Below are 23,543 nucleotides of genomic sequence, written 5' to 3' on the forward strand. Positions count from 1 at the left end.
CAACATTGTACTGGAAGTTCCAGCCAGAGCCATTTTTCTAATGGGAAAGGAAGAGGTAAAAACTATCTCTATTCACAGATTATATATGCTGTATGTAGAAAATCCCAATGAATCCACAAGAAAGCTACAAGAGCCAATAAACAAATTAAGCAAAGTTGCAGGGTATGATATCAACACATAAAAATCAATTGTGTTTCTACACATCATAAATGGGCAATCCAAAGAGGAAATTAAGAATGCAATTCCATTTACAATAGCATCTAAAAAATTGAAATACTTAGGAATAAATCTAACCAAGGAGGTGAAAGACTTGTACACTGAAAACTATAAAACACTGCTGAAAGATATCAAGAAGATCTAAATAAATGGAAACATCCTGTATTCATGGAAAGATTTAACCTTGTTAAGATGTCATACTACCCCAATCTACATATTCAACACAACCCCTAACAAAATTCCAACAGCCTTTCTCACAAAAAGGAAAAGCTGATTCTGAAATTCATACTCATATGACATTGCAAGAGGCCCCAAAAAGGCAAAACAATCTTGAAAAAGAATAAATTATAGGACTCAGACTTCTCGACTTCAAAACTTACAAAGCTACAGAAATTAAAATAGGATAGTACTAGCACAAGGGCAGACTTATAGACTAATGAAGTACAATAGAAAACCTGGAAATAAACCCTTACGTATATGGTCAATTGATATTCAATAGCACGGAGATGATTCAATGGAGAAAGGACAGTCTTTAACAAATGGTGCTGGAAAAACTGGATATCCACATTTAAAAGAACGAAGTTAGACCCTTATTTTACACCACATACAAAAATTAACTCAAAATTAATCAAAAACCTAAACTTAAGTCTAAAACTGTAAAACTCTCAGAAGAAAATATTAGGGAAAATCTTCATGACACTGGATTTGGCAATGATTTCATGGGTATGACATGAAAAGCAAAACAACAAAAGAAAAGAATAAGATGAACTGGACTTCATTAAACTGATAAAATTTTGTACATCATAGGACACTATCAAGGAAGTGAAAAGACAATCTACAGAAAGGGAGAAAATATTTACAAATCATGTATCTGACAAGGGATTAGTACATGCAAAAAGAGGAATCAAAGATCACACAATCTCATCTATGACAAACCATCTTTGATCCAGAGGTAATAAAGACTATAAAAAGCATGAAGAGACAGTTACATAAAAAATTAGGTACCCCAACCATACTATGTTCTCACTAATAAAACTTGAATACAAAATACATTAACAAGTCCATGGACAATAAAAATGTAAATTAAAAGCGTGTCAAATGAGTAGTATATGTCAAGCAGTGCCATTAGCTGAAGTATTTGAAATCTGTCTAGCTCTGAAGCCTATGAATAAACTTTTTACAAAAAGTCACTAAAAAACTACTTAAGTTGTATCTGCAGAGCAAAAGAAAAAAAGGGCAATGAATTATTACTTATACTACTCCTGAATCTGGGACATTACATATTTAGACATGCAGGAATGAGTATTTTTTTTCTTTTTCAGTATTTGATATCTTGGCTGGAATAATAATAAATTCAACTGTGCTTTCAAAATTACTCACTCACTCAGCTCTTTATGGGACTCACAACCAGAACATTATGTCTGATCAAGAAATATTTATAGGATTAATTTTCTGGTCAAGATGGCAGAGTAGATAAACACAATGTTTGTATACTCTCACAACCACATCAAATTAACTAAACTACAGAACAACCATCTTTGAGGATCACCTCAGGTCTAGTTGAACAAAAGTCCTATAACTAAGGATATACCAAAGAAGCCACCTTGAGACTGGTAAAGATGAGAAATGGGCTGGTCCCACAGCCACGTGTGGCAATTAAAAATTGGGAGGGATATCTCGGCTGAGATCGCCTCTGAAGACCAAGAGGTCCCAGATCCACACAAGGCCTGCCAGCCCAGGGTTCAGTACCAGGAAGAGAAGTCACCAGAACTTCTAGCTGTGAAAACCAGTGGTGACTGTGGCTGAGTGAGATGGAGGTTCACTGGGGCAGCAGCTCAAAAGGTACCAGGGACATATAGGTAGGAACTGAATTATCTGGCTTTAAGGCAAGGGCTGGAGGGGCAGCTTTCTTCCAGGCAAAAGTACTGGCATCAGCCACTGTTCCTTTGTTGAGCCCTACTCCAGCCAGTGTAAATACTTAGGCAGGTAACATACCTGAGTCTCCATCAATGTTTTTCACCTAGCCTTGGTGATGCTCTGAGTCCCTGCTTCATCCAACTTTTGGGCCCACCCAAGCCACTTCCAGTAGCTTTTCCATACAAATAGCCTGTCGTGGCTCATGATGCAGAATTTTCTACAATCTCTCACAGGTTCACAAATCCCCAACAAACAGCATGTGGCCGCAATGTGCCCTGTACCTCTTACTAAGCAGCCCTAAGCCTGGCATTAGTGGCAGCCAGCCTTGGGTCTCAGCTCTCAGCTTAGCCTCTCCCAGGCACATCCCAGCCCAGTGCGAGTAATGGCCATCTGCAGATTGCTTTGTGATTCATTCCGGGTGGCACTGGGCAGGGCACAGGTTGTGGCTGAACTTGGGCTGTAGCAAGGCCTCTCCCTAGAGACCCCAAGTCCAGGATGCACAGGGACTAGCTTCAGACCAAGATGGAGCACCACACAGCTGCTTCTGCGGACAACACACACAATGGGCCCGCTGGGAAGGCACCAGAACCCTGCTAAAGCAAATGCTGCTCTGTAGGGTCAGCCCCTGCACAACAGCTCCTCCACTGTAGTCAGAGTCAGTCCTCACAACCAATCAGCCTGAGGGTCAGTCCCTCCGACTGACATGCAAACAGCAACCAAGGCTCAACTACAACAGGAGGGCACACACAACCTACAAAAGGGACACACCTGCAGCTCCTGGCTCAGGTGACCAGGGAGATTGCTCCACTGGGTCCCACAGGACACCTATTGCACAAGGCCACTCTACTAAGACCAGGAAACAAAGACCTACCTAATACATAGAAACAAACGTAGGGAGGCAGCCAAAATGAAGAGACAAAGAAACATGTCCCAAATGAAAGAACAGAACAAAGCTGCAGAAAAAGAACTAAACAAAATGAAGACAAGCAATCTACCAGACGCAGAATTCCAAATACTGGTTATAAGGATGTTCAATGATCTCAGGGAGAACTTCAACAAAGATGGGAAACATAAAAATGGAGATGGGAAACATAAAAATGGAGATACAAAACATAAAAAAAGCACCAGTCAGAAATGAAGAATACAATAAACAAAGGATATCTTAGAGGGAATCAACAGTAAATTAAATGAAACAGAAGACTGAATCAGTGATTTAGAAGACAAGGTAGCATAAAACATCTGATCAGAACAGCAAAAAGAAAAGGGAATCCAAAAAAATAAGGATAGTTTAAAGGGCCTCTCGGACAACATCAAGCATACCAACATTCGCATCAGGGTTACCAGAAAAAGAGAGAGAGCAAGGAATAGAAACCTTGCTGTTTCAAATGAAAGAATAGAACAAAGAAATCTGAAGAAATAATGAGGGAAAACTTCCCTAACCTGGCAAAGGAAACAGATTTAAACGCAGGAAGCACAGAGAGTCCCAAAGAAGATGAACCCAAAGAGGCCCACACTAAGACACATCGTAATTAAAATACCAGAGGTTAAATACAAAGAGAGAATCTTAAATGCAGCAAGAAAAAAGTAGCTAGTTATCTACAATGGAGCTCCCATAAGACTGTCAGCTGATTTCTCAACAGAAACTTCACGGGTCAGAAGGGGTTAGCAAGAAATCTTCGAAGTGATAAAAAGCAAGGACCTACAACTAATTCTATCATTGAGAATTGAAGGATAGATAAAGAGCTTGCACGACAAGAAAAAGCTAAAGGAGTTCATCACCACCAAATCAGTATTTCAAGAAATGTTAAAAGGACTTCTTTAAGGAAAAAAAAAGGTAAAAAATAGGAATAAAATAGTAATAACTACACATCTATCAACAATTATTTTAAATGTAAATGGATTAAATGCTCCAATCAAAAGACATAAGATGGCTGAATGGATAAGAAAACAAGATGCTTACATATGAGGTCTGACAATTAAGTTCACTAACTCATCCTAAAAAAAGTGCTATATACCTCATTGCTGAATAGCACTATGGTCACCTTCAAAGTACTCCCCTTGCGAAGCTATGCAATGATGCCAGCGCCTAGTCCACCCTTCAAAGCAATTTTAGAACTCTTTTTCTGGAATGGCCACCAGAGCTGTCATCATATTACCCTGGATGTCCTGAATGTCATCAAAATGTCTTCCTTCCAACATATCCTTTATCTGCAGGTAAAGAAAGAAGTCATTGAGGGCCAGATCAGGTGAGTAGGGAGGGTGTTCCAATACAGTTATTTGTTTACTGGCTAAAACTCCCTCACAGACAGTGCCGTGTGAGCTGGTATACTGCCGTGATGCAAGAACCATGAATTTTTGGGGAAAGGTTGTCTAACTTTTTCACACATCCTTTTCAGCACTTCATAATAGTAAACGTGGTTAACTGTTTGTCCAGTTGGTACAAACTCATAATGAATAATCCCTCTGATATCAAAAAAAGTTAGCAATATTGTTGCAAACAAGTGCATGAACTTAACCGTTAGTCCATGTATGTTGCCTACAAGAGACTTCAGATTGAAAGACACGAACAGACTGAAAGTAAAGGGAAAAAGATATTTCATGAACATGGAAACAAACAAAAAAGCTGGAGCAGCAATACTTATACCAAAGTAGACTTTAAAACAAAGGTTTTAACAAGAGACAAAGAAGGACCTAGTAATCCCACTTGTGGGTATTTATCCAAAGAAATCCAAAACACTACTTTGAAGGGACATGTGCATCTGTATGTTCATTGCAGCACTGTCTACAATAGCCAAGATATGGAAGCAAACTGGGTGTCCATCAATGGATGAATGGATAAAGAAGAGGTGGTTACATATATGAGTATACAAGGGAATATTACTGAGCCACAAAAAAAGAAAAAATCTTTCCACCTGCAACAACATGGATGGACCTGGAGGGTACTGTGCTGAGTGGAGTAAGTCAAACAGAGAGACAAATGCCATATGATTTCACTTTTATGTGGAATCTAGAAAACAAAATAAACGAACAAACAAAACAAACAAATTCATAGATACAGAGAACATTCTGATGTCAGATGGGAGAGGGGTTGGGGGAATGGGTGGAAAAAGAGAAGGGATTAAGAGGTACAAATTAGTAACTACAAAATAGTCACGGAGATGTAACGTATAGCATAAGGAACACAGTCATAATATTATAACAACTATGTATGGTGTCCGATGGATACTAGATTTATCAGGGTGATCACCTCATAAGTTACATAAATCTCTAACTATGTTGTACACCGAAAGTAATATATCATACATCAACTGTAATTGAAAAACAAAAAGTATTAAAAAATATTTACAGAATTGAAAATGAGTGGTCATAACTGTCTTCAACAATGGAATAAAGATAATGAATGTTTTAAATGATACAGTAATCAGAAGTATATAATGAATCTATTACCTCTTCAACTGTGTATTCAAAAGGTAATTATAGCACAGAATATAAAAAAAAATTACTATCCAGAAGGAGAAATACAGTGGGTAATTTTTATATTTATTCAGCTAAAGACAATCTACATGGCATACAGACAAATAGGTATACAAATAAGGTGGATTAGCATCTGTTAAAGGCTGGTTAAACAACAAAACACCCTTAATCCTATCCTTTGCAGATGACAATACTAAAATATCAATGAATTCCTGTAGACAAAGCAGTTCATTTACTGCTGAAGAAGTAACTATATACTTGTTCCTTGAGAGTCTGAGCATTTCTTAATATTGCAAAGATTTCTTATTAATTAACTGCAGGAAAGATACTAAAATCAATGTGCATGAAGTAAAAGGTGAGATGCAGATGAAAACTAAAAACTGTTTTGTTTCCCAGAAAGCAACAATATTGTTTCATTGCTACATTTCTAGATATAAAGTTTATGGACAAATTTTTCTTAAGTTATTGTATTAACATGTAAGAACATTAGATATAAAAACAATTAAGATATTCACTCAGCCCCCTACACTAGCTGCCTGTCATTATTTTTTCTGGTTGTCATTATTACTTCAGTTTCTACTGTTCCTTTCTTTACATACAATGTGTAGCATTCAATCAAAAAGTTTTGAGATATGCAAAAAAAGCAAAAAAAATGTAATCAATTGTTATGAGAGGAAGCCTTTGACAGAGAGCACACGTCAGAATTATGAGAAAGGGATTTTTAAATAACCAAAAAAAATATGTTAAAGAATCAAATGGAAAAAAAAAAAAGAATCAAATGGAAAAGGTAGATTGCATGTACAAATAGGAAATTTCAGCAAATACACACACACACACACACACACACACACACACACGAAAATGTATGTATATATGGAAGTGCTAGAATTTTTTTTTAATGTGGTATTAGAAATAAAGAAGTCTTTCAATGAGCTTATTAACAGACTGGCATAACAACAATCAGTGAAGTTCAAGTAAAGTCATTAGAAACTTTCCAAACTGAAATACAGAAGGTGCCAAAAAAATGTATACACATCTTAAGAAAGGAAAAAACTGTATTAAAATTGTAATACGCAATATATGAGTATGATAACAAAAGATGAACACAAGTCAGGTGTATACATTGTTTTGGCACCCCAGGTATAAAAAGAGTTAGAGGGTTAGGGACAGTGTGGAAAAAGGGCCATCTGGAACCTGAGAGACAGTTTAATCAATGTGTATGTAACTGGAGTCTCAGAAGAGAAAGAAACAAAGAGAAAAGGATAGGAGATACATATGAAGAGATAAGAGCAAAGAATATTTGATTTGGTGATATGTATCTACACAAACCCCAAGCAGGATGAACACAAAGAAAACTGCATCTAGGCACCTCATGTTCAAACTGCTGACGAATAAAGGTGGAGAGTGGGGAGTAACTGCTTAATGAGTACAGGGTTTATTTGGGGTTGATAAAAATGTTTTAGAAGCATATAGAGGTGATGGATGCCCAATACTGCGAATGTCCTTAATGCCACTGAATTGTTGACTTTAAAATGATTACTTCTTTATGTGCATCTCACCTCAATTTTTAAAAAAGACATGAATATAGAATTCTTAAAACAGGATACAAAATAGCCCTTACACGTATGAAGATGTTCAATTTCATTCATAAGAGAAATACAAATGAAAATTATTCCAAGATACAATTTCCCACCCATTACACTGGTAAAAGTTCAAATGCCTGACAATGTATTTGACAAGGCTTTGAGGAAACAGGCACTTTCCAACGTTACTAGTAGGAAGGCAAAAACAGTACAGCCCTCATAGGGATGTGTGGCAATAATTGAGGCAGAGACTAGAGTGGCCCCCACCCCCTTCTGTTCACGTCTTTTTTTTTTTTTTTTTAATAGTCCCCTCCCTTTGAGTGTGCACAGGACCCATGAGTTGCTTCTAACCAATAGATGTCACTTCTGTGATTATGTTCCATTATGTAAGACTCCATTTGGAGCCTGCTTGCTCTAGACTTTTTTTGCTGTTTTGATGAAGTGGTCATTTGTAAAAGCCCACAGACAAGGAACTGTGAGGCTTCTAAGAGCGGAGGCTAGTTTTCAGCCCATAATCAACAAACCACGGCCTAAAACAACAATGAAATTCTGCCAGCACTAGTGAGCTTAGAAGTATATACTTCCACAGTCAAGCGTCTCTGAGAGCATGGCTAGCAGAGCAGACATCTTGACTGCAGTCTTGTAAGACCCTACACAGAGAACTTAGTTAACCCTTGCCCAGACTTCTGACCTACAGAAACTGTGAAACAATAAATGTGCTGTTTTAAGCAGTTAAAATTTGTTACACAGCAATGGATAACTAATACATGAACCATGCTACATACACATTTACCTTTCACATATAGCAATCCCACATCTAAGAATTTACACTACAGATACACCTCCAATAATACTAAGATACATAATCATAAGGTTATTAATTGTAGTATTATTTGTAATTATCAGATATTGCCAACTACTTAAATAACCAAATATAGGAGATTGGTTGAAGTACTCTGAAGCTGTTAAAAAAAAAAAAAAAAAAAGACCGAGAAAACCTCCATGAACTGATAATGCAGCTATTTCTAGGATATATCATTAAGTGAAAAAAAAAAAAAAACAAAGTGCAAAATAAAATATACAGTATCCTACTTTTTGTGTATGGAAAAAGAGGGTACTTAAAAAGAAAAACATTTATCTGCTTACTTTCATAAGAAAAAAAAAACAAGAAGGATAAATAACAAATCAATGATACTTATTATCTATATATGGTGTGGGACTGGGGGTGGGGAGTGAAATGGGGTGTAGAAGGTACAGGGGAGGGAATGACACTTTTTCTGAATATCATTTTTTTGTCTAGTTTTGTCTACTTTGAAAATTCACAAATCAAAAAATAAAAATGAATCGACAAGGATGAGGTAAGGGACAGGGGACACACAACCCTAACTGAAAGTAAACTGAAACAAATAAACCTCAGTGTATTGAATTTCAAATAAAAAATAACCACACCGAGGGTAAAGGGGTTGAAGGGGAGCTAATATGAATAGTGAAGTATATATAGAGATTTTATTTTTTTTATTTTTGTTTAAAATTTTATTTATTTTAAGTGTGTTTTTCCAGGACGCATCAGCTCCAAGTCAAGTAGTTGTTTCAATCTAGTTGTGGAGGGCACAGCTCACAGTGGCCCACGTGGGGATCGAACTGGCAACCTTGTTGTTAAGAGCACCGCGCTCTAACCAACTGAGCTAATCGGCGATCCTCTGAAGTATATTTTTATTAAATACTCTTGGTTTAGGGAAAAAAAGAATGGCTAGCAAATCTTGAACTCCTTTTGGCAGTTTTGCTTTTCATAGTGGTATGGAGTTAGCAACTCTGAAACAATTTTCTCTGTATTCTATCACTGAGTGAATGAGTAAATGTATTGATGTTGTCAGAAGCCAGGGTCCTCACATATAAAGAATAACAGATATAAAGAATGAGGGAGTCAAAGAACAACCCAATGAGGTTGGGTTGGAATTGGAGGTATCAGGATGAACTCATGATTTCTAGCATGTGTATGTGTGTGTTCTGTCCACTGAAAGGCCCAGGTGCAATGACATTATTATTAACAATGAACATGCCTAGTGCCAGATCTTGGTTTCTATATATCATTCTGCATTAAAAGGAGCCAGGTCCTTAAAAAAAATACCCAACTCCAGGACTGACTTAGGGAAGATACAGGATGGGTCGGATATAACTTATCATGCCACAAAGTAAGAAAGTGCTAAAAAAAGACTGGGGCATGCCATGCCAAAAGGACGTAAGAGCCAAATAAAGGGACTTCCACTGGCCAAATCTAAGGCAATTTGAAAACAACATAATAAAGCAACAATAATGGATTATAACTATTAAATATAATTGAATAAAATGAACCATGAGTCCTTCCTAATAATAGTTAGATATACTGACATAGTAGAATGCTGACTGGATAATTGTAGTGTTAGAAAATCACCATTCCACAGCCATCATAGCACAGGTTAGTTCATGCAAGAATTATCAATGAATGATAATTCAAAGGGGAGAAAGTCTGAGAAATAGAAGGATATTGATTGCATGGTCTCAAAGTGTCTCCGCAGAAACTGCTTATTAGTTACAAGATGAGAAATAACAATTAAAAAGTGGGGAAACCAAATAACATCTTGATTGGGTGATCAAAATTAAAACCATCAATGATGGGCTGACAGACATTGTATGTCTCTGAATGTGGTATTGTGAAAGGTACACAACATCAGTTTTGTATTATTTTGACAGGGGACATATAATCTAGATCTAATTGTAAAGAAACATCAGACAATGTCAAACTGAGAAATATTCTATAAAATAACTTCCCTTCATTCTTCAAAACTGTCAATGGCATAAAGTAAAAAAAACAAAGGCCAAGGAACTATTCCAGATTAAAGACTAACACATTACAACGAAATGTAATATAATACCCTGGATTTAGATTCTAGACTAGACAGAAAAAATGAGTGTTATAAAGAATATTATTAGAATAATCTATGAAACTTGAATATAGATTGTAAATTAGAAAACAGCATTCAAGGTTAAATTTCCTTAATATGGCAACTGCACTGTGTTTATGTAAGAGAATATTATCATTCTGAAGAATTAAGCAGTAAAAAACATGATCTATACAAATTGCTCTCAAATGGCTTAATAATTGTGTGTGTGTGATTGTGTACATATATTATATATGTATATATTAGACATACAGTAACTGGGGGAAGGTAGGAGTGAGGGAAGTAGGAAAAGGAAATAAAGCAAATGTAAAATGTTAAGAATTGATTAATTTAGGTAAAGAGTATATGGGAACTCTGCACAGTTCGTATAACTTATCTGTAATTTTGAATTATTTCAAAATAAAACGTTTTTTAAAAAGAAAGCGCACAACACACACACACACACACACACACACACAGAAATTTCTGAAAGGATATACCAAACTTAAAAATGTCAATCATTGAGGAGGGGAAGGAGATGAGAAAAAGGAGCCTCTCTACAAAAATCCTTTAAATGACAGATAGAATTTCATTTAGTGGTTCTCTTTAAACATATAGTCTCTACTTCAGGGGTTCCTAACCTGAGATCCATGGACCCAAAGGGTCTATGGAGGGAATTCACTGGATCTATGAAGGAGACAGGGAAAAAAAAAATTACACTTTAATTTCATTAATCTTTAACTGATACTTTTTTCTTCAATTATAAATGCAGACAACAATCAACAGTAGTTTTTTTTAGGAATGCCTGTGACTTTATCTCCAATAGAAACCACATATATTTTCACTTCATATTAGTTGTTGCGATTCTCAAAATAACATATATATCATTCAGTATTTTCAAAATGCAGTAATACTTGCTGCTAGATTTTATTTGGTGTGATAACATGATAAAAAGCAGGTTATATCACAAATTTGCTTTTTAAGTATGTTGATAACTGTATTTCAAAATAACTCATTTCTTTGTAATCCTATATATTTTTCTTATACATTTATAAATGTTATTCCGAAAAGTGGACCATGGGCTTCAGACTATTCGAGGTTTCCATGGCATTAAACAGTGAAAAATCTCTGCTCTAAGCTATCAACCCCTCAATTTGCTTACAAATATGTCATGAGGAAAATGAGAAGTTTGCAGCTTTTTGCTCTGCCATTAAGCAAATTATAAAAAGGTATCATTGATAATGATCATCCAGTCTAACCTTCTCATTTTAATTTATAGATAATTTCCCATACTACTAGAGCAAAAAAATTATTCAAAACATTAACTACAACCTCACACAGAGCATCCAAGAACAAATATAACACCACACACCCACACATGAAAAAAATACAGGCACACAGCAACTATAAAAATGAATCAAGACTGTGAAATGTCTCATAGAGAAACTCAGTACTTATGTATCTTAAATAAATTGGTTAAAAACAAGATATTATTTACCATCTCTCTTTTGGAAAATTTTTTAAAATTTCTTTAATGATTGGCTGGTAGCAGGCATCCCTTTCTGCTTTCCCAGTTTCACACCAGTCTCTCACAAACTGTTTCAATGTGGATTTTAACTTATCCATGTCAAATGTAGATGCTGGCATAATCTTTCCATTGCCCTGTTTAAAAAACAAAAATCAATTAGTTTCTGAGAAAAGTAATCAATCTTGAATATGGTTAAATAGACATGCTACTAAGGGGCTATACAGATGGTTTAGAGGATAAATCACTGGCCTCTCACCTCAACCGGGGTTCGAGTGCAGCTTGAGATCCTAAATGAAAAGAGTTTGGTGGTCTCACTTCTACCCTCAATAGACTATGGTCCATTAATCATGAAACCACCATATAATTAAGCAGTCTTTACTCAGGAGAGGACCAGCACTGAGCTGCTATGGAGACCAAACATTCTCTCTCTAAGAGAGAGAAGGTCCCTCCAGGTCACTGATGGGGCAGCATGGAGAGGCTCACACTGGAGTGGCCCAACTGTATCTATCCTGTGGATAGAAAAAGAGGACTTCAGTTTCTATTACTGCCAGTCCCTTGAGATTTATAAGTGAAAATAATTTAAAATAAAAGATGACTATTAATATACTCAAAATAATGAGTTTAGTAAGGAAAATTAATTTTACATAGCTAATAAAGTTGTTTATAAAAATGTAAATCACAAACTCTATGTGTCAGAACACAATGTGAAAGTGTATCAAAACCCCAAATTATCTTAATAGTCTTAGAAAGAAAAAAAAAAAATCAGTAAACAAATCTAGTTTCTGGCATACTGTTCTATTAAGCCTAATCAAATGACTGAACATGTAAGTGAAAACATTCTCTGAGTAGAGCAAGTGATCCATGCAAACTTATAAAAATGAAATCCAGAAAGATAAAGGCCTCCAAATATAGAGGTCAAGCCCTAAAATAAAAACAAATAGAACAAACTTTCACATACATCTTCTCCATATTCTTTATTTTCAAACATATGTATGCAATCATTCACAATGGTCAGTAGTATTTCTTGATTATGATCAATGCATTTCCGGATCTTGTCCAAGTGAAGAAGAAAATGAGGAAGTAGTTTCTGTTGATTAGCTGGAAGTGATCGAAATTGTCTTTCTGTTCGGTTCACTCGCTCATGCATACTGGTGCTAAAACATAAAAGGTGTTTTTTAAATTGGCAAAATAATTCTCAGGAGAGGCCAATCGTATTTTGAAGTTGTCTTTCTGTATAATCATTCCCTTATAATGTTGGATACTGTCCTGTCACTTACAATCTTTTGGTTTCTTAAACGATATCCACTTAGAAAATTTTATGTTTTTACCTTAGTACAAATTCTCTAAGCAACCAAACAAAAGACAAATCATTCATAACTAGTAAAAGTAAACATCTGAGCCAATGAGAAGAGGGTAAAAAAGAAATTAGATAGAGAGAATTAGTGTACAATAAGTTTATTTTTATGATTTCAATTTCCAAACTTAAAATTTTCAGCAAAACCAGCTGAATGCTTTAGATTTCTCCCTCAAGTAACAGAATGTTGTTCTGAAATTACTTTAGAATATCTTCTGAAATTAAGAGTCAACTAAGTTGAATTTTCCAAAATATCATAAAGATCTTATATACTATAAAGGTAGTAAACAAATGAAAAACTGAAATTCTACAGCATTTTAGATGGCAGTATTCACATTTTGCATTCCAAAAGTTTTCAAATAACTTTAAAAGTCACAATGGAGAGAGACTACCTATTTATAAAATTTGAAGAGTACCATTTTTAAAAGTTAAATGTTACACTCACAATGAAATCCCACTTCAATTAGATGGGCGAAATTTAAGCCTATCTCTATGAAATGTTGGTAAAAATGTGGAATAATTAGATTATTTATATGCTGATTGACGGTGGGTACAAAAATTAGAACTACTTTGGAAAATAATTTAGCATTACCTAATAAAGCTTAATATGCACACTCCCTATGACCTAGCAAATGTACTCCTAAACACCTACTCAAGAAACTCTTGCAAATGGTCACCATGAAACATGAACAATCTTCATCACAGCACTGTTAGAAATGACAAAAAATCTGGAAACAAAGGTCCATCATCAATAAACTGAACAAAGAATGTACAGTGCAGTTAAATTAATAAATTATAGCTACAGAGAATAACATAGGTAAAACTCAGGAATGTAAATATTTGTTGAAACTGAAGTTACAGAAAAATATATTATAGGGGCGGCCAGATGGCTCAGTTGGTTAGAGCATGAGCTCTGAGCAATAGGGCTGCTGGTTCAATTCCCACATGGGCCAGCAGTGAGCTGCACCCTTCGCAACTAGATTGAAGGACTACTTGAAGCTGATGGGCCCTGGAGAAACACATCGTTCCCCAATATTCCCCAATAAAAAATTTTTTAAAAGTGAATTTAAAAAATATATGTAATTCCATGTTATACAAAAATAAACAATATATATCGTAGGGACTGAACATATGTAGAAAAACTACAAGGAGAGCAAGGAAACAAAAAGTCAGGAAAGTAATTTCTTTCAGGGGAAAGGGATATGATAACGTTCTTTTTAAAAACTGAGTGGTAGGTTCATGGGGGCTCACTGCATCATTTTACAGTTTACATATACAAATAAATAAATGTATGTTTCTTTTAAATGTTCTTGGCATTTATTCAGTATTAAATGAAAATAAAAAATACTCTATTTTATTTGGTTGCCTGAATCTCTCTATCCAAGTAACTCTCTCTTTTTCACTTTATACCAAATAACTCGCTAATTTCTGAAAAGTAATATTTAAAGAAATATGTCCGCAATACTTCATTGGCCATACTAAAATTATTCATTGTTTATCTGAAATTCAAATTTAACCAGGCACCCTTTATTTTATCTGGCAATTCTGGCCGTGTAAAGATCTTAAATCTACATGATGTAGGAAAAAAGAGCATGGATTTTGGAGTTAAAACAGAACTGCATGTGAAGCCCGGCAAGCTGAACTCCCCGACTCTCACTTTCCATATCTGTAAACAGTGATGATTTAACACCTTACAGGGCTGTTCTATGGGGTAAAAGAAACAAAGACAATGATAATAACTACTGGGGGTTAAAAAAAAGAGAAAGAAAAAGAAGTTCTGAAGAAGCTCCTGACGAAACTTAAGCAAAAACCTGGACATGTGTGTAGAAGCTTGTGTGTGATGGTATTAGGGGAGGGTGCTTACAGGCAATGTAAAAACATCAAATTGGCAGTGGCTGCACTGATGTTTGCTTTTTACCCTCCTTGAGACTATAGCAGTGAGCTCTGGAGTCAAAGAAATCTGGATTGAAATCCAGGTTATGCCACCTATTTGTTATGTGACGCCTGGCAAATTACTTCCTTTCTGAGAAACATAACGATAATGATTACGGAAGCTATCATTTATTCAGACTTAATAAATGCTAGGCACTAAACCAAGTCACTTAACATGGATTATTCTGAAAAATCTCCATAAAACCCCATGAGGTAGGTACCATTATACTGCTCAGCTTATCCAATGGGGTTTCACTGAAAATGTTAACAAAATAATGCATATAAACACTTAGTCCAATGTCTGAAAACATAGCAAGTGCTCGAAAATAGGAGGTATATCTGATTTGTAAAACTAATGTTTACAGTGAAATAAGAAAAATGCAGAAAAGTAAAAGTAAAAGTCTTCAGGAGAAAAACAGCTACTAATAATCCCTCTGATAGAGGCAACCATTTCTAACTTTTTGGCGCATTTCTCCCTGTTTTGTTGTTGTTTAAGACAAAGTCATCCAGCACCTTTCCAGTCAAAATGTGGTAGTACATATGGCAGATCAAATGGAAGTGGTTTAGGAATGGAGAATCTCTGCCCCTACCCAGTAAGATCTACGGAAATGTCCCGTCTTTTAACAAGACCTCCAAATGATTGACATACATACACAGTCAAGTTTTAGAAGCACTTGTAATTCTTCATTCTTATTAAAGGAATTTTCCCAGATCAGAAAAAAGTTCTCAAATGATTACATGACAAATGATTATAAATGACTATCTATCATTTCATGTGATGCAACCAAAATTTACTTATCTATTTCCCAAACATTGGACATCTAGATACTTCCACTTGTCTGTCTATATTGTAAACTTTGTGTTAAAAATTTGTCTATATTAAAAAAAAATATCACAAATTCCCAAAGAAGAATCACCAGGACAGAAAAATATCACAAATTCCCAAAGAAGAATCACCAGGACAGAATGGATACGTATTTTTAAGGCTCTTGGTACAAACTGATTTTCAGCAAGATTGTATCAATTTATATTCCTAGCAGTAAAGTATGACACTAAAGGAACTATTTAAAGTGGCCATAATATGTTAGGCAAACAGCACAGTTGCAACAGTTTACAATTTACTGTCAACAGGTTAATCTCTTAGTACTTCATTCTGCAGTATTCTCCTGCGCTGGATGCCCCACAATCTCCCTCTCACCATATCTCAAAATTTAACATATCCAAACTAAACTTAGCACATGTCCCACCAAAAAATTCTTGCACTTTTTCCAATATGGCTGTTGCTGGTGAATGGTACACCATACGTCCACTCAAATCAGAAACTAACAAGTCATCCTAAAATGCCTCTTCTCATAGCCCACACAATCAATAAACCCAAGGTCCTTTTGATGCTACTTCATAAAAGTGTCTGCAAATTACACCTCTCTCCAGTGCTTTACCTCAAGCCCTTATTGTGTCTTCCAAAGATTACTGAGAGGCCTGCTACCTATAAGAATGTTGTCCCCAACCTAACCCCACCACATCAGATGTATTCTAAAATACAAGTTTCATCTTTGTCACTATTTAATCGCGCATTTCAACATACGTAAAAAGCAATCAATAAATATTCAGTCAGACTTCCTTGGTGCCACTTTTGGTTCTCCGTGGAGACTACTTATTTCCATGATAGCAGGAGAGTTGACGTAAGTTATGGATTGGGCAGAAGAGTCCACACACATACGTGTTGTCAATTCCTGCTACAGAAGTGATATAACTACACAGAGCAGGGTAAGACATAGCACATCCCTCAACCCTTGATTACTTAACGGTGTGCAAAGCTGTCTATACCATTCACCCACAGTGACTCTTGAAATAACTCAGGTCTTACCAAAGTTGAGAAAAGAGTCCAATTCTTACTTTACCATTATAACAATACTGTAATCATTTTTACCTTAGTCAGACTATGTCATCTAAGCAAAATCTGTAGGAAGCACAAAATTGGAAGCCACTGGAAAGAGAAAACATTAACCAAAAGACATTTATTACCCTATGACCTTTAATCTAAATCTTCTATATAATGACTAAAAGACATTTAGCAGTAAAACCAAACTCTAAAATTTGGAAGTACTTGCCAAAGGTCTAGAATAGGATTGTCTATCAGAATTTATTGCAATGATGGAAACTTACATCTGCACTGTCCAATATAGCAGACCCTAGCCACATGTGGCTAATGAGCACTTGAAATGTGGCCAGTGAGATTGAAGAAATTAATTTTTAATTGTATTAAGTTTTAAATAATTTAAGCTTAAATTTAGTCAGACATAACTAGTGGCTAAGGTATTGGACAGTGCAGGTCTAGAAGATCATAAAACGCTGGACTATAACAATCCAGTGTTTTCTGCTGTACGTTCTCCATACCCCTAATCCTTTAAGTGATATTTTTAAAAGCCTATTTTTTTGATTATATGCTCTTTTCAGTCTAGAGATTTGAAGCGTTTCATAGAGAGATGAAACAAATAAAAAGGACTGTATTTTAAAAATGAAATTTTCCTCAATCCCACATTAAACTGGTAAAGAGTATAGGAAAATGTACCACAACCACTAGAACACGCACACAAGCGCCCTTTTCTCTATTGCTACACAGGTCAAAGTCCCCCCACAACAAAAAGGCCCATCTGCTACTTAATCATAAATATCAATTCTAAATTAGTCCTAATATTTTAGAACTGGGTACACACACACTTTTAACTAGTTAGGTGCACAGTAGTCGCAAGACATGCTCTCTAGATGTTTCAATAGTAAAATGTACCAGACTTTTCTGCACCTACCACTCTTAGCTATCTAATGTCAGCTGCTTCCCCTCCCTTTATGGTTCTTCCAGGCACGATACTTACATCAAATTCAATTCTCTGGTTGTCTGCTTTCTTCCCTTTGTTGATCCTAAATAAAATCCCCATACTACTAATTCCCTTTTGGGCTCCATAAGTAATGTGGTCCACCGTTCCTACTCCTGTGCTTAATTAGTAAATTGTTTCCTCAAGATCTCTGAACTTCAAAAATTCATGTCACAAATGTAAACAGATTTTAAATAACTTAAAGCTTTTATTAAGCAAGTCTCCAAACTCAAGATAATAAACTATTGTACCACTGGTCACAAATCGACAGACTATTTGGGAATGACAAATGTATTTCTTTGCTACTACTTCTTTCATTAAAAATAGAGCTTCAACAACATACGCCAGGCACTGGTGACATAAAAATAAATAAGGCTCAGCCCATGTCCTTGAGGAGGTCACAGTCAAGCAATATTTTAAAAGTCTGCATAAAGTACAGCAGAAGCCCATCTAAGGGAACCGTTTTACTTGGGCAGAAGGTCATGTCTGCAGACTTCAACTGCAGACCCAGAACATGTCCCTCGGTGGACTCATCTCTTACAGAATAAAAGTACTATCTTTACCTGAAAATACAGTTGATTTAAGTCCCTTCCAGATTTTGGAATTAAAATTTTGTGACTAAGCTATTTTAACACCTATCTAGAAGAAAAGTAGAAGTTAGGAAGTTTAAAAGTCCTACTACCACACCTAGCCCACGGGAGACTTCGATACATATTTGCAAAATAAAAGATCGCAAAGGTGGGTCTCACTGTCCTTCTCTCGTCCCCCCTTAATAATCAGCAAATGTTAGAACATCCGGACCACCTCCAATCTTCATTACACCCACCAGTTAAAGACATTCAGCGGCATCATTCACTCGCTCACCACAAAGGTGCCAGTACATTCACAGCGCCAAGGGGGGTGGGGTGGAAATCTCCTGCTGTTCTCCTAAGAATTGGCAACAGTTTGAGAAAAGGCGTTCTACAGCATCCCACGTGGAGGTGAACTTGGGCTCTCCGTGGGTTCAGTTTGGAGGACATCGACAACACACACAAATCATGCCCAACACTGAATGATTTACCATCACCATCTTCTATCTGAAATTGGTACAGCACTTTTCCGGCCTCAAAGCCAAACCTTTAACGAGGGATGAAAGGCAAGAGAGTTAATCAGATCCTGAGGTCAGAAGACACGTAGCTGAGCAAGACAGAGCGGCAGACACGCGGGTGTACTGGGCCGAGAGGGGCTATGGTGGTGCGAGGTGACTCGGGGACCCTGAGGTCAGCTCAGGCGGCCCGGTCCGGGAACCCCGGAGGCGTGGCGGCCGGAGGGCGAGCGCGGGTGGCGCCCCCGTTCCAGCGGGTCCGCCGAACCAGCGGACGCCCCGACGGGCTGAGCTGGGGTCCGCCACCGGCTCCTTACCCGTAGTAGCGGAAGGCATTAATGATCTTCCAGAAGTGCTCGCGCTCCAGCCTCTCCTCCTCCTCCTCCGTGCTGCGCGCGGCCGCCGCCGCCGCCGCCGAATCGACCGCGACCGAGCCCAAACGCCCCGCGGAGAACTGCACTTCCACCTCCCCGCTCCCGCCGCAGCCACCGCAGCCACCGCGGCCGCCGCCACCGCCGCCCCCGCAGCTCTCGCGCAGCTGAGAGGCATGCGGCGAAGGGCGCCGTCGTCGCTGCATCGCCGCCGCGGCCCTCAGCCTGGCTCGTTTGCGTATCGCCGCGACTGAAAGCGTGGTGGCGGCTGCTCGGCCTTCCTCTAGACAGCGCCCGCCACGGACACGCCCCCAGCTCGCGGCGCGCTCCGCCCCCGCCGCCCTTAGGCCTCCATCTGCGCTGGGCTCCGCCAGGTCTTCACAGCGCCCAGAACGAGTGCGCACGCGCCTGAGAGGGTATGACGGTGGGCTGCGGCCGCCGGCGTTCATTTGCTGCGAGTCTTGGGCAACGGCGCGCTAACGTCAAGACGACGCGTACAGTGGGTGGAACTAAGGACCAGTGGGAGGAGCGAAGGGGATGCCTGGTTGGGTGGGGCTGACACCTGCGTGCGGCCTTGTGGGTGGGGTTCGAGAGCCTGCAAGTGCGGGATTGTGGAACAGGCCACTGAACTAAGGCTCAAGTACTAGCAAAGGAGGGAAAAGCAGAAAAAAAGTTCAGCCCTGATGAATTTATTCGGAATTTTTATTTCACGGAGTTTAAAAGGAAGGTCTTCTGTTCACCCTACTTTAAGTTTTAATTCACTTTCTATATGAATTTCTAGTTTTAATTACATAAGGGGAGAGGGACACCATCATCTTTTCAGTGTTTAGGGGCCTGCGAAGACTCTAATCCTGCCCTGATTGGTGATGGCAGCAGCAAAGGAAAATGCAGGAACCTAACTCTACCTAGCACTTGCCATAGGAAGAGAACTGGATAGAGCAAAAGAGCACAGGAGCGGTACTGCCTCAGCACTGCAATAGCATCTACGGTAACGGTGGCCCTTAGCAATGTCAGACTTAATCTCTTTCTCTTCCTCACCTGCAGCCGCGTTTTGCCCCATGTCTCTTTAGGCTAATGGATAAAAGGCTGTCCTACCAGCATTTAATGTTATCTTTAGGAAATAAATCATTCCATTTAATTTAATCTACCGCGCAGCAAATCAGTCTTTCAAAATAACGGTAAAAGGGAAAGATTGTTTTATTCAGAAGAGTTAAGCAAGCTCAGGCACCACAAATTCTGTTAAAAAGATAATCATACTGCAAATGAAGTGGATTTTATTTTCATCATTTAAATTAATAATTGAAACAAAGGCAATGTTAAAATGATTCTTTGTTAATACATTTTTATACAAAATTTTTATAACATTTAAAAGTTATTTTTAAATAGTAACACAATAATACATGGTTCAAAATTCAAAAGGGAAGTGAAAGAGTTAACAAATGTGAAGTTTCTTTATCCCTGTCCCTAACTACCCATCTTCCCTCCTTAGACACAAGATATCAATTCCTTGCTTATTCTTGCAGATTTTCTATCCGTTGTCCATTTGTCTTGAGACTGGTGTTTGGAAGTCCTACATATTAACTGTTAGCAAACTTGTTTTCATATACAACCAAAGGAGGGAGATTTGGAACCAAGAGAACTCACCACTAGAATTATTAAGCCATCGGGATGACTACAGAGCACAAAGAGGTTTTTGCAAAACTGCTTTTTTACCCTTTCTCCTCTATGTTATTTAATATCCTGTTCTGAAATACAGTTGCAGTTTCCTGCTTCTGTTTGTCCTCTTCCTCAAAGTTTGGTACAGTTTTATCCTTTTATTTCAGGTAGAAGAGCTCCTTTCAACATTTTTTATAATGCAGGTCTTGTGGTGGTAAATTTCCTCAGCTTTCGTTTATCTGGAAAAGTCTTTATTTCTCCTTCATATCAAAAGGATAACAAAAATATGTACCACTTCGTGAATTTGAGTGTCATTCATGCACAGTGGCCATGCCAATCTTCTCTGTATTATTCCAATTTTTGTGCTGCCAAAGTGAGCATTTCATTTTATTTCTTCACTCTATTGTTCAAATCAATTATTCTTCTGAGTATCAATTAGTTGAAAATCTGGATTTATTTATTTATTTAATTAATTGGGGGGAATATTGGGGAACAGTGTGTTTCTCCAGGGCCCATCAGCTCCAAGGAGTTGTCCTTCAATCTAGTTGTGGAGGGTGCAGCTCAGCTCCAAGTCCAGTCGCCGTTTTCAATCTTTAGTTGCAGGTGGAATTGAACTGGCAACCTTGATGTTGAGAGCTCACGCTCTAGCAAACTGAGCCATCTGGTCACCCCTCTGGCAGCTCAGTGGCAGCTTGTTGTCTTCAATCTAGTTGTGGAGGGCACAGCTCACTGGCCCATGTAGGAATCAAACCGGCAACCCTGTTGTTCAGAGCTCACACTTTAACCAACTGAGCCATCTGGCCACCGCTGAAGATCTGGATTTAAAATGTAAAACTTGAAGCCGTAATCAAGTCTAGGGACAAGCCAGAATTTCACTATCTTCCTAAAACTTCCAGAAAAATCAATGTTTTTTGGTGACAGGTAATATTTCTTTCCCACTCTTGATGTTTCCATCCATGAAAAGGGAGTTCAGTCAAGCAGTACCCCTTGACTTTCACATGGGGTGTCTCTTTTGATTAAACTAGGCATACTCCACTCAGCATACTCCACTAGGCATACTCCACTCAGCTCCTGACTTTGTTTTTTCCCCTCTCGGGAGTAAACTTGCTTGCAGTAAGCACAATTTCTTCTCTATAACTCATGCCATAAAATCCTTCCCAACTGGAAAAGTCCTGATCCAATACTACCAATGACTATATGAGTAAGTGACTAATTCTGGATGGAGTTAGGAGGCCCATTTGCCTCTCACATTCTCCAAGGTAGGTTTTATCAGTAATAGAGGGGATATTTTGGCCACCACCTGCCTCTCCTTTGTCTTATTGCTCAATTTGTTCTGAATCTAGGTGGTAAAGAGAGGAGTGTATTAATTATATTTTCTTATTTTCTGTATTCTTGATGCTCTGCTATCTGGGGCCTCATTGACTGGGGAGAGACTGCCCTTCTCAGGGCTAGCTAATTTCTAGAGATAGCAAACAAGTCACCTGAACCTTTCACATGCAAACTGACCAATCCAGAAGCCACATCCCCAAACCTCCTTCTTTATCAAACTCTCACACACCAAGCCAATATTCCCCTGCCCTATCAACCCAGGATTAGGCACCAGTTTGGGACAGCCCCTACACCTTATAGCTTGCTGAAATTATTCTCACCTCAAACCCTGCTTGCTTTGCTTTGCCTTTCCTTGCCTATGGGAACCACGATAAAGTCTTGTGCCCGTGCTTTCCCCTCACTCCTTCTGCCTCCTGGCTGAACCTGGTGCTTCCTGTGAGACCCTCCATGGTGTGGTGTGCACCCTCCTCTTAGCAACTATAAGTAACAAACTATCTTAACAATGGCAGTTGTCTCCTGATCTCTTGGTCTCACCATGCCTGAATAATAATAAAACTTGCATTTTAAAACAGGAAATTGTTATTGGGCCCAACCAAATGCCCCAACATATTTCTTCAGGTGATTCAAAGTGTGACTTTATAACATAGTCACTGATATAATTTCCCCTTCTTTTCTGCCAATTTTATATATATATATATATATATATATATATATATATATATATATAATTATTATTATTATTATTTTGAATCAGGAAGATGGAAACAGAAATACCCAAAATAGCTGGACTCCGATTAGATTAGCAACAATTTGTCCAGTTTTTATTTATTCTTGAGATTCTAACTATTGACTTTCTAAAGTAACTTATCCAAAAATTTATCAGTAAATCTGAATCTTAAGTGTGAACAATTCTTAAGTGTTCTGACAAGAGAAATATAATTAACAGTTCAAGCTTTCAAGAAGCTTATGGTACAGTGAGTGGGTAAGCAAAACCAGAAAATATTAAACAATTGAGATGATTTAGTATTAAAGCAATATGGATTAAGTAAGTGTAATGGGAGTTAAGGAAAAGGAAGAGTTTGAAAATGGCATGAGAGCTAAATCTCAAGGATGACTGTAAATCAAAAAAGGCAAAGATGTGGGAGCACTTTTTGAAAACCAATTCAAATTCTTTTAAGCCAAACGGGGGGGGGGGGGGGGTAAGGATTTATTGTTTCTTATTGCCAAAAAGATGAGGCATAGGTAGATCTAAGGCTCAAATTATATAATCAGAAATCTGTCAGTTGCTCTCTAGTAGTTCTAAAAGAG

General features: G+C 37.7%; 1 protein-coding gene and 1 pseudogene across 2 annotated transcripts in view; both read right to left on the reverse strand.

Moving 5' to 3' along the window:
* The window catches only part of CARNMT1 (carnosine N-methyltransferase 1), a 40,648-nt gene extending 21,018 nt beyond the window's left edge, over positions 1–19,630 (reverse strand). The window contains exons 1-3 of one of the 2 annotated variants that reach the window (XM_033123617.1): positions 19,197–19,630; positions 12,595–12,790; positions 11,607–11,770 (exon numbers count right to left, since the gene is read on the reverse strand). In XM_033123617.1, coding sequence (XP_032979508.1) covers positions 11,607–11,770; positions 12,595–12,790; positions 19,197–19,456 — 620 coding nt within the window. In that variant the 5' untranslated portion in view covers positions 19,457–19,630. Of the gene's footprint in view, positions 1–11,606; positions 11,771–12,594; positions 12,791–16,852; positions 16,910–19,196 lie in introns of those variants that run through there. The other variant, XM_033123618.1, reaches the window with a different exon arrangement.
* Positions 19,631–21,186: 1,556 nt separating this feature from the next.
* LOC117032592 (uncharacterized) lies at positions 21,187–21,285 on the reverse strand (annotated as a pseudogene).
* Positions 21,286–23,543: the final 2,258 nt, after the last annotated feature.

This window comes from Rhinolophus ferrumequinum, chromosome 12, assembly GCF_004115265.2.
Source record: "Rhinolophus ferrumequinum isolate MPI-CBG mRhiFer1 chromosome 12, mRhiFer1_v1.p, whole genome shotgun sequence".
Taxonomy (NCBI): domain Eukaryota; kingdom Metazoa; phylum Chordata; class Mammalia; order Chiroptera; family Rhinolophidae; genus Rhinolophus; species Rhinolophus ferrumequinum.